Genomic DNA, 12,376 nt, shown 5'->3' on the forward strand with positions numbered 1-12,376 from the left:
TTTATTTTTAGAGATACACTTACTTTTTTTTTTTTTTTTTTGAGGAACACACACACACACACACACATAGGGGAAGGGGGATGAGATAAGGGAATACACTCATACGCCAACACCAAAACTGCATGCGGCAGTTAGTGTCGTGGAACAAATGATAAACACCTTCTCAATATCACACCTTACCGATGTAGGACGACTCAACAGTACTAAGTATCTTTTTTTTTAGAAACACACACACACACACACACACACACACATAGGGGAAGGGATACACTTGCTTTATGATAACAATGAATTAGAGATAAGAATGAATTATAAATTATAGGATTCTTTTCAAAAAAAATTACGCTTACTATATGATTTTTTTTTTTTTAGAGATACACTTACATTATGATAATAATGAATTAGAGATAAGAATGAATTAGAGTCTTGATTAATTTAATATCCATTTAGAAATTATAGGAGAAGTAAAATTATTTAATTTTTTTCTTAAAATATAAAATTTTAATAAAATTTTTGCAATTTGGTAAAGTCACATGGCGCAACCACGGTATCTAAGCCCAACTTTTATTATATAACAATGAATTAGAGTCCTAATTAATCTAATATCCATTTAGACATTATAGGAGAAGTAAAATTATATATATATTTTTTCTTAAAATCTAAAAATTTAATAAATTTCTGCAATTTAGTGAAGTTACATGGCGCAACCACGGCGTTTAAGCCTAACTTTTATTATATATAATAATATGATATTGCCGCTCACAAACTTACATGCGTACCATAAACCATTTCTATTTTACTTACCTTTGGCATCAAACAAAAACAAATCCGAAGATTTTAAGTAGATATTGAAATGCTAGGATTTAGGGAAGCAAAGGCAAGAAATTCTGGATCATTCTCCAATATGCCCATTTCTTTCTCATCTATGGTCAGCCATGCCTCAATCCCAATACCCCGTGGGGTTTCACCGAAAATTATTAAATTTCTAAACTTAGGGCCAACTTTCCCCAAGATACCAATCCAAAATGGCTTCCCCCAACCAAAATCAATTTCGTTAAAAAACCTAAGCCAGCTTGTAAACGCACAAACATCTGGTTTTACTTCTGCAAAAAACACATCTTGTAAGTAGTCAAAGTAATTAGAGAAAGTCGAAAACCCTTCATCCGCTTGCAAACTTTCCGCACAATCAGTATCAAACCCTGCAATGGATTCGTGTACAAGGTCCACCAATTCATTCAACTCTCTCTCTTCCATAGCCAAATCAGCTCCTGCCGATGCCCACCAAAATATATTTCCAATAGAAGCATCAGACAATTGTGGCTTCATTCGTGCCCTCAAGTTCACTGCTTGAACCATTATGAATGTCTTTTTCGAACCTGGTGATTTGGCTTTAGAAGCTGCCATGCAATGTTTCCAGATGAAACATGTCAGTGCCTCAATGCGTGTTGGATTAGGAACTAGTTCGCTTTTCGCTTCGGCCCTTAAAGTGGTTATTGCTTTGTCATGGAACACAAACCTTCTTGTAACATAATCACCTTCTTTGAACCACAAGTTATCCATTGTAGCTATATACTTTTGTGGAAGTGAATCTCTAGGTGGAAACATCGTTGATCCCTCTGAGAAATTTGGACTTCTAACTTTTTCCGGAGACCCAATAAAGATGGCAGCCCAAGAATGTAGGAAAGCACTCATTGTTGCTGCGTCTCCAATCTTATGTGAGTAACTCAATCCGATTGCTATTCCACCACAAACAAAGACGTTCAGTTGAACAACTATCTGACTTATAGTAATATCTGATTCCTTGCAAAAGGCACGGTATGGAACAAACAAACTCAGTAATTCAGTTTCTTGGTGCTTAAGGAACTCTGACATGGAACAATTAACATGAGCTTCCAGAAAGGGAACACCCATGTTGAAATCATGAATAAAAAGGTTGTCTTTTATGCTCCCAGAAAGTGGATAATATATATTGAGGGTATCTGAAAGGGAATTTTTAAGCTGTGCAATAATTTGGGACACGTCAAGATTGAGATCAGTCATGGGAAAAAATAAGACTGCGGGAACGTAAGTTGCCGGAGTGACTTGATCAAGGAGGGTGAGTTTGTAGGGTTTCAGATGATTCAATGTTGGTGTAGATGGTTTGATTGTTTCTTTTAAAATGATAGTGACCTCCACTTTCACCATTTTGCCACACGAAATTACTTTGCCTTAGTAGTCTCTCTCTCTTCTTTTTTTCTTCTTTTTGCTAAAGACTTTGCCTCTGTAGTCACTGGTCCTATGTGTGTTTGGCAAATGTCTTCTTTTATAAGCAAGACTGGCGGCTGACGTGATGATGGCATCCCAATATTTTTCGGGTACAATAGGCAACGCCAACTCTCCCTGAAGTGTCAAAAACTAAAAAAAGCAAGCATTGAGAAGAAATGTGTGCTATTCAGGAAGGGCTTGGAACTTTCTTAAGTGAAGCTACTTGTTAGACGGTAGTTCAAGTAATCAATAAGATTGAGAATGATAATGAGCCAAAGGCTTTGTAACTGAATTAACACCTCCCCATGTATAAAGTACTTGGGGGGTTTACAAGAGAAATAGTTCGAACTGCAAGGATAGCAATATGTTGTAATTATCTCTAAAAAAAAAAATAATAATAATAATGATTATAATGGATGTGGTTATAACCCGCGTTTTTTGTAGTGATGGTTATTGCTATTAGGATTTTGTTAATGAATGTCCAAGGCAGTTAAATTAAATTCTTTATTAAATCATATTTACGATGATAATTATTATTTTATTATCAAGCCAAAAACAACAATTGATTTTCACTTTCTAATGTAAGCATTGATAGAACTCTAAATCTCTTTATTCTACTATAAGTGATTTTCTTGGTTGATTTAACTAAAACCCACCTATTTCACCTATTTCAGTGTTGAAATCAACATAAACTTGACATTTGGAGTGCCAAATTCATCGTGATTTCAGCACTTCCAATGCCCTCTCCCTCTCATTTTTTTTTTCTACAAAATTTAGCCAAATTTAACATTATCTAGCCAATTGTATGATTATTTAGCCAAATTTAACATTATTTAGCCAATTCACTCAAGCACCGATGCACCATGCCTGAGGATGTAGGTGCACAAATTGGACATAAGTGGGATTATACATACCCCATTTTATATCAATAGATAAAGTTAGGTAAGCATGTATTTGGAGGATTAATTTTCATGTTAGCTTATTAATTTATTGGTTTATGTACAGCATGCCTGAGGACGTAGGTGCACAAATCTTGCTTTCTTTAAAAGAGAGACCCTACTTTTTTTTCTCCTATCAATAAATAAACTTCTTAGCAAAAAGCTACACACACTATAATGATGATTTTGTTATGGGTGTGGCTTGTGTCCAGTGAAAGTTTTCACTGGACACGTTGGATTGGGGACACGTGTCCGAATCTTGCCGTGTCCAGTGAAAATTTTCACTGGACACAAGCTCTGCCCTTTTTTTATAGCAAAAAGCTAAACACACTATAACGATGAATTATACAAGGAAAATGGATCATCTCATGAGAACCTTAAACGTGTACACAACTCAAAAGTGCCATTGAAAACTGACATTTCTTTACTCTTTTAACCATATGTTATAACTCAAAGTAGCATCCATATATTATGAATTTTATGGTTTGATCTAATTGTTATGCAAGTACCGTACAAGCAAATTCCTAAGACCATATCCTTCCGTAATACAACATCTTTATATTTATTACTAGCCTTTCAACAAGGAAAGGAACTATTTGGCAGAAGGCTTGTTTAGGAGGCTTGAGTCACCACTGCAGAGACCACTGTGGTCATTCCACACATTCCATACCCTTGACAAAGGCGGTAATAGCCCTTATCACCCCATCTCGTGCCCCACGAATTCTTGATGATCCAATAGGGCTTGTAGCCCAATCTTAAAATGGAATGCCCCTTTTCACCATATCCCATGAGCAATCAGGGCAGCTCTATGAATTTTTCTCAGGGTATTCCTTAAGAAGCATAAATTGTACAATCTAATAAAAGAGATTGATCTTGGGTTTTTTTTCCTAGGGTCTATTGGGCATTTGGGCTTGCTATGTTATAATTTTTTTTTTTCAAATTCTAGTTCAAAAATTTTTTTGGGCTTCTTTTTGCTTGAAAGCCCCAATATATTGTTAAGTAAAACAAATTATGGAGTAAAGTTTAATTTTATTGGCATAAAAAAAAACTGAGGTGTTCCCAATTTTTTTTTTTGAAGAGTAAACAAATAAAAAAATTTAAATTATTATATCTAAAAACAAAATTCAGGTCAGGGGGTCCTGTGACCACCTTGGCCTTCAAGTGTCGACGTCGCCGCCCCTGTGAGCAATACTCCATGGTTGATCCATTTCTTGCCACAAAAAAGAGGGCATGAGACACCACCAATGTAAGTTTGCATGAACACCGCAGTTAACCCAATTGAATTTTGAAGATTAACATTTGATATTAGTGTCACTAATTACGAGGTAGCAAAGATGGTAGAATAATTAAGTTTAACTAGTAAGTTATCCATATGATGCACGGATAATATTGTAATGTTTTATATAAGATGGTTTTGGAGAAGGTTGTATATGTATTATAATGTAATTGTTATAGAACTTCATTAGTAATGAGTTCATCATAAAAAATAACAATTATAAATTGCACATCATATTCATTATAATTATTCAATTGAAGTAATGAGAAAAAAAAAAAACACAACAACATCTGCAACAACTTTGGAGGAATATTATAAAATAAAAATTGATATAGAATGTGTCATTCTCTTTCTCCTTAATTCTATAAAATAAAAAAAAATAAAAAAAATTCACATCCTAAACACTCATAATCAATTACATCATTTACAAAACCCTCAAATCTAAAACGTCTGACCTTAACATCAAAATTGTAATTGCCGTTGTCACTCAATATAAAATGCAAATCCTTCTTCATTGGTTATAGCTAACTCATACGGGTTGGGATTAGATGAAACAACAATGTTAGAGTTAGGTGAGTGTCGTTGAAAGATTGAAGGTAAATGATATCGTTTTTTTTTCTGTGTGTATTTGACATGGGATGGCATGAAGGGCTACGAGTAGGTATATATAAAGGAGTAAGAGTGCAAGATGTGAAAATTGTGAATTAAAATACAAAGAGTTTTGTGTGTATGTGTGAGGAATGAAAAGTCTTAAAATATTGAACCAAATGATACAAGAATATTATTGTTTAATTAGAAAAGTCTTGAAACATTGAACTGAATGAAACAAAAAATTAATATTTAATTTGTTCTTATCTCTAATGTGGCACTTGAGAATATTTCAATTCTCTTTGCATAGAATGTGTCACTTGGCAAAATCTCATACTTTCTCAAATGAGGTCTCTGTTTTTATATAAGATGATTTTGGAGAATGTTATATATGTATTATAACATAATTGTTATAAAACTTTATCAGTAATGAGTTTATCATAAAAAACAACAATTATAAATTGCACACATATATTTATTATAATTATTTAATTGAAGTAATGAGAAAAAAAAAAAAAACTACATCTGCAACAACTTTGGAGGAATATTATAGAATAAAAGTAGATATAAAATGTGTCTTTCTCTTTCTCCTTAATTCTAAAAACAAAATACACGTCCTAAGCACTCACAATCAATTACATCATTTACAAAACCCTCAAATCTACAATGTCCGACCTTAACATCAAAATTGTAATTGCCGTTGTCACTCAATATAAAATGCAAGTCCCTCTTCGTTGGTTATAGCTAATTCATACGGGTTGGGATTAGATGAAACAAAAATGTTGGAGTTAGGTAGGTGTCGTTGAAAGATTGAAGGTAAATGACATCATTTTTTGTCTGTATGTATTTGACATGGGATGAACATAGTTTTGAAATCCAGACCAAACCGGCCGGTCGGACCGTGGTAACCGGAAACTAGTCATCAGTCTGGTTCTTTAGAAGTATAAAACCGAAAAATTATAATTTGCAGCGAACCGCTTGGACCATGGTCAGACCTCCTAGTTTGCAAGATCGGACACAGTTTTACCAGTTTGATAACAAATATTTTGAAAAAAAAAATCTTTACGTGGTGGTCTATCTCGTTTTTCTTCACCGAAAGCTAGAGCCTGATATCTTGCTTATCCAAAATGCTTCATCGTAACTGGATCTTGCTCTATTATCACTGGTTCTTGCCATTTAGTTTTTGTCGGAGGGAGGATAAATCTGTGTTTGTAAAGAGATACTATGAGGATAGAGAGAATCCTGGGGAGTGAAAGAGAAAACAAGACGAAAAGGGAAGAGGAGAGAGTGGTAACTGGGGCCAAGTTGGGTATGATGTTGTATTGAAGAGTGGGTGATATGACATATGAGTGGGTTGCTTTGAAAATAGTTTTTTTTTAAAAAAAATTAAATAAGATGAAGTACATAAGTGGCTGTAGATTTTTTTATTATTTGTTTCTTGTTTTGTTTGAAATTTAAAATTTGAATTTGAAGGGGTTATAAAAAGTGACAGTAAATTCTTGATTTGGGGTAAATTTTTTTTTTTATTAAAAAAATGAGACAAGACATCTGTTGGCTCATGGCATTGTGGCAGTAGGTTTCGTGTTTTTTCATTCAGTTTGTTACATTTTTTTTGGCCTAAAAGTATTAATATATAAAAGTTGTGAAAATTTATTTTAAAGATATCTACTATTCTATATTTTTTTGAAAAAATATTCTATATTTTCAGATCAATATTGTTTATTTTTATAAATTTGTTACATTTTTTATTTATTTAATTATTAAATTATTTATGACATCATCACAGTTCAATCTCAGTTGAACCTCGATCTGACATTTAAAACCTTAAAACTCTATCTTTTACGATTTATTGAACGGTCTGGGTTTCAAAACCATGAGGATGACATGAAAGGCTATGAGTAGGTATATATAAAGGGATAAAAGTGTAAGAGGTGAAAATGGTGAATTAAAATGCAAAGAGATTTGTGTGTATGTGTAAGGAATGAAAAGTCTTAAAACATTGAACCAAATGATATAAAGAATAGTATTGTTTAATTAGAAAAGTCTTGAAACATTGAACCAAATGAAACAAAAAAAAAAATTAATATTTAATTTGTTTTTCTCTTTAATGTGGCACTTGAGAATATTTCAATTCTCTTAGCATAAAATATGCCACTTGGCAAAATCTCATACTTTACCAAATGAGATCTTTGTTATATATATATATATATATATATATATATATATATATATATATATATATATATATATATATATATATAGATTTGTGAATTTTTTGTTAATAAAGTTTAATTTTTGAAAAATGACCCTCCCACCTCCACACATTAGCTATTTTTAAAAACCTTCTAACAGTAGGAAGGGGGGCCATGTACCAACTGTTAGGAGGTTTTTAAAAGATTTTTGGGGGCGGGGGGGGGGGGGGGGGGGGGGGGGGCCTCTACCCCTGTTTAATCGACTATCACATTAGTGATATACAAAATGAATAAAAAAAACACAGTAGAAAGATATATACACCAAATTGCTTCTTGTAAGATATTAAATAAAATAACAGAAGACTGGTGAGAGAGGGAAAGAAAGAGCACTTGGAGAGTGCTATCGAATGTAGGAGAATCACTTTTGCATGTGTTGAATTAGAGATAAAGGAGTGTAGAAATTTTTAAGTATAATAAATATTGAAGTTGCTTTAGTAGTAAAATGTTGGTGTTTTCTGCTATAAAGAGTTACAAAATGTTTTTTTTTCCTCTTGCTTTTTAGCCTAAAAGTTGCATCCTACTAAGAATGGGTTAGCTTTAGAAGTCGCAAGACTCACAACCAAAGTGTTAGCTAGTGTGTGGCATATGTATTTTAGTCAGGTAGTGGGTTTTGGAAATAGTGATGGGTTTTTGGGAGATTCACCAAATTTGGTTTCGCATTGAACAAGGTAATCTGATTGATCTAGTCTGGTTCGATTTGTTTATATAAAGTGATGAGCCGCAGTTTTAAGATCTACTAAATTTGAGAAATAAAAAAGTAAGCATTGCTTATGATCGAGCTAACATTTTTTAAAGATTTGCAATTTAATGAGGTTAAACACATATCCAGCTACTGTACAGTGTGTTATTCAAGGGCTTATAGGTTTTGGGATTTCTTCAAGCTCATTTTCAAGTGTTTCAAAGATGTATGAGATAGATGAGAAAAATTCATTTTATTTAGCCGATTAGTGCGACCTTTTGTGTAACGTACTCAGCGTAAACACTACCTACTTCTCGTGAATTCTTATTAGCTGGCAAGTATTCTAAGCCTATTTGTAAGGTTACTCATGGAGTCCAAGGAAAATTCTCAAAATATCATTTTATGCTCTCCGAATTACAAATCATATATCTTTCCAAGAAGGAAAATACATGAACTTGGTCCGTACATTGGAGTTTCATTTATTTATTCTTTTGAAATAAGTATTAATTTTTAACATGCCATATTTATCAAAGAAGTGCATGTCATCAAAAATATCGAAACAATTCAATGTTAGATGGAACTTGTATAATTTTTAATAAGTCAAAATTTAAACAAGACAAAGGTCAGGCCAATATTTGGTTGCAAACCCTAATAAAAAAAAAGTTAATATTTTACATTCTTTGTTGGAAGTATATGTATGCATGAGCCTTGCGTCATGTTCTCAATGGATTATGGCCTCATTTGATGTGTGTTTTTTTATGTGTGTTTGCACTTGGTATAGGATCCTTTTTCTTTCCACTAGATCTCCCACTTCGTGGAAATTTCTTTCCAAAGCATGGGGAAAAAGTATCATATGCTTAGTCGTATATTCTAGGTAATACTACCTAAGAGGCTGGAAAAGGTGTATAGATTCACACCTTTTGATTAATATACCATATAAATAAAGTTTCAAAATATTCATATAATAAATTAAAATACGTACCAAGAGGATAATGCCAATTAAAGCAAAGAAGCATGGAATAAGGCTTTGTATAAAAGAGTACTATATACAAAGATTATAATTTTTCTGTCTCTATCCACCAAGTTCATGTATTGATCCTAGCCTTTTGAGTCTTTGACTAAGTTATATATTATGAATATATATAACAAAAACTGGCTCATGTGTCACACTTGTATCCAAAAGGAGAAACGTAAATTGTAAATTACACTATTAAAATTTTGGAGTGTTTGAATTTTATATCCTAAAGTTTCAGAATTTGGACTTTACCCCCTAAAGTTTTGGAGTGTTTGGATTTTACACCCTGACGTTTCAGAATTTGGATTTTACCTGCTAAAAGAAGGGTAAATTGTAAATTACAATACTAAAGTTTTGAAGTGTTTGGATTTTACAACCTAAAATTTCAGAATTTCTATTTTATCTCCTAAATTTTGGAGGTGTTTAAATTTACATCTTCAAATTCTGAAACTTTATGGTGTAAAATTCAAATAGCTCCAAACTTAAAGGAGTAAAATTCAATGCCCCTAAAATTTATGAGGTAAAATTCAAATTATGAAACGTTAGAATGTAAAATCCAAACACTCCAAACTTTAGAGAGTAAAATCCAAATTCTGAAATTTCATGATGTAAAATTCAAACACTCCCAAACTTTAAGAGTATAACTTTCAAATTATCCAAAGGAGAAATATTACTTGAAACTTCTTGTTATTTGCACCTAATAAATTTAGCATTTAGCAATAAGAGGTGACGACGGATTAGAGCTGCAGACTATATTGATCCATCTATGAAATTTTATGATGGAGTAGATTAATAATTTTCTTCTATCTAAAAATATAAAATAGAGAAGGAAAATTTTTTTTCCAAAAGAGGAAAGAAGAAGTTGACAGACTAATTAAGGAGGTGTTTGGATTGTAATTGAAAACTGAGTTATATAACTAAGTTTTCGTGTGTGTTTGGCAAAAATTAAAAAGCCAGCTTATTTTAGCTTATTTTTGCTACTATTCATAAGCCCCATAGCACTTTTTGGTACTATTCATGAGTCTCACTATATTATTTCAACTAATTTTTACCTTTATCTACAGTACTTTCAGCAAAAAGTTTTCAATTTCAAAAAAATAAACAGATCTCAAACAGACCTTTCATCACCCAAAACTTAAAAAATGTGGGGTCTACTGAGTTATAGTTTGTTTGGACAAATTCTTGAGTTAAGTTTTCATAACTCAAAACTCAAAATTTTGAGTTTGAGTTTGAGTTATGAAAACTGAAAACTGATTTTTGGTGTTTTCAAATTATGGAATTCAAGTTATAGTGGCAAAGTTGTAAAGAAACTAATTTGGTGGGACCCATTCTCCTGAGTTGTCTTATCAAGTCATAGGCACCCACCGCCGGTTTTTTTTTTTGCTTTGTCTTCCTATTCTTTCTTCTTCTGTCTTTCTTTCTCTCAACTTGTGCTTCTTTCTTTTTTCATGAACCTGAACATAACACACACTTAATTCAAATCTAAAGCCAATTGCACATATAGTATAAAAAATTTACATGGGTACCGATGTCTCAAACCCAGAAATACAAACACATAAACACATGGGTACCGATCAAACATACAAACAAAAACTCACAACCATGTTCATCATAAATCTACCTAGAAACATAAACCCACAACCATGTTCATCATAAATCTACCTAGAAACACAAACCCATAAACACATTGGTACCAATCAAACACAAAACCACAATTAAATGCAAACATAGACAAATGCATAAGTCTACAAAAATTTTCCCCCAACGCAAACAAAACTCAGAAATAAGAAATCCACCAAACCCTTAAATGAGAGAAAGCAAGAAAGGGAAAATAGAGTACCTACTTGAGGAAATCCACTTTGCAGGGGAGAGAGAAAGACTGAAAACAAATCTTCAATTCTTATGGGTTGCTGCGGGTTTGTTTGCTATTTGTGACCTATGGGTTTGATTGATGTGGTGAGGAGAACTAAAGAACAGATCAAGCTTTTTTCTCATTTCTTTGTTCCTTCTAAAGAGTGTTTGTATATGTGGTTTTTGGTCTATGGGTAAGAGAGAAAAAAAAAATCTAAAATTTGGAATAGGAAGAGAGAAAATATGTGCTGTGAGTAAGAGAAAAAAATTCATGGAGAAACAGTGCCGGAAGTGGGAGGGAAACAAGTCTCTTACTGGGTTATGTGAAATGAGTTTTATGGTGAGTAAATGCATGAAATCAATCGCTGAGTTTTGTGATTGGAAGGCAGAGCAGTTAAATGAAGAGAGAAAATGTCACACGCGATGGCCCATATGACTACTCTGTGTACTAACAGTGGGTGGGCTCCACCATTTTGCCCAAAAATGGAGTTAAAGAGTGAGAGATATAACATAGATTTGAAACCAAACACAAATTTTAAAGATATTTGAGTTATAGTGGGAATAGAGATATGAGTTATGGGGTTTTAAGATATAAGTTATGAGCAAACCAAATACACCCTTAAATTTCAAGCAAACATGCCCTAAGTGCTTAGAAAAATTAGCAAAACTATTTAAAAAGTCTGTTGCAAAAAATGAAAGAAAAGAAAAGAAAAAACAATTTTTTTTTAAAGGTTTATAAATTTTTCTTTTCAAGTTGGGTGCTCCTGAGTCCTGACCACTCTGAATTGCACTTAGCGCTGCCACTAAGGACCCACTTCTTATTTATGAGACCTGAATTGCACTTGGCGCGGCCCCTACGGACTCATTTCTTATTTATGAGACTATTCTTCAAGAAAGCAAACCGCTTTCTTGGAGAAAGCTAACCGCATCATTGATAATTCTGGACCCATCTCTAGCGTTATAGCCAAAAAAGAAAATCCTGACCTCATTTTTCTGTTGCAACGTATTCCTCCATATCACGTAGGTACTACTCTAGGAAATGAGACCTTCAATTATTCTTATAGTAGTACTATTTGGCGGCTCCTGGCCTCCAGTGGCTTCTGGCTTCCAAATAATCCCTATCCCAATTTCTTGGCCATGAAGCGTGAGTTTGAGACAAGCGATTATTTGCAATTTTGACTTATTTTAACTATTATTTATGAGTCTTAATGTATTTTTTTGTACTATTTATGAGTTTTATAGTACTATTTAATTAATTTTTACTTTTATTTACAATATTTTTAGCAAAAAAATTTCAATTTCAGTTAAATAAACTGTTTCTAAACGGACATGAAGTGTGAATTCGAAATGTCTATTATGGTTAACATGGTAAAATGTAAGTAGTTGCATATCACTTATACATGAAATTATCTTCTTCTTTTTTCACCATTTAGACTAACACATCACAATTGTGATAAAGAAGTTACATAATAGTTTGTTGTACTAAATTTTTTCTTTCTTTTGCTCTCTATGTCTAGACACAATTTTTATTCT

The 12,376-nt window shown here is 32.7% G+C and overlaps 1 protein-coding gene across 1 annotated transcript; it reads right to left on the reverse strand.

The window, feature by feature from the left end:
* Positions 1 to 837: 837 nt before the first annotated feature.
* Positions 838 to 2,184, reverse strand: LOC142640166 (akuammiline synthase 2-like). Its single transcript, XM_075814255.1, has one exon. It carries the CDS (start codon positions 2,182 to 2,184, stop codon positions 838 to 840), a length of 1,347 nt encoding a protein of 448 aa, XP_075670370.1.
* Between the last annotated feature and the right edge of the window lie 10,192 nt (positions 2,185 to 12,376).

The sequence above is a fragment of the Castanea sativa genome, chromosome 6, assembly GCF_040712315.1.
Source record: "Castanea sativa cultivar Marrone di Chiusa Pesio chromosome 6, ASM4071231v1".
In the NCBI taxonomy this organism is placed as follows: Eukaryota; Viridiplantae; Streptophyta; class Magnoliopsida; order Fagales; family Fagaceae; genus Castanea; species Castanea sativa.

Excerpts from the sequence above, each read along its gene's own strand:
- LOC142640166 (XM_075814255.1), bottom strand. The coding sequence starts at position 2,184 with ATGGTGAAAGTGGAGGTCACTATCATTTTAAAAGAAACAATCAAACCA.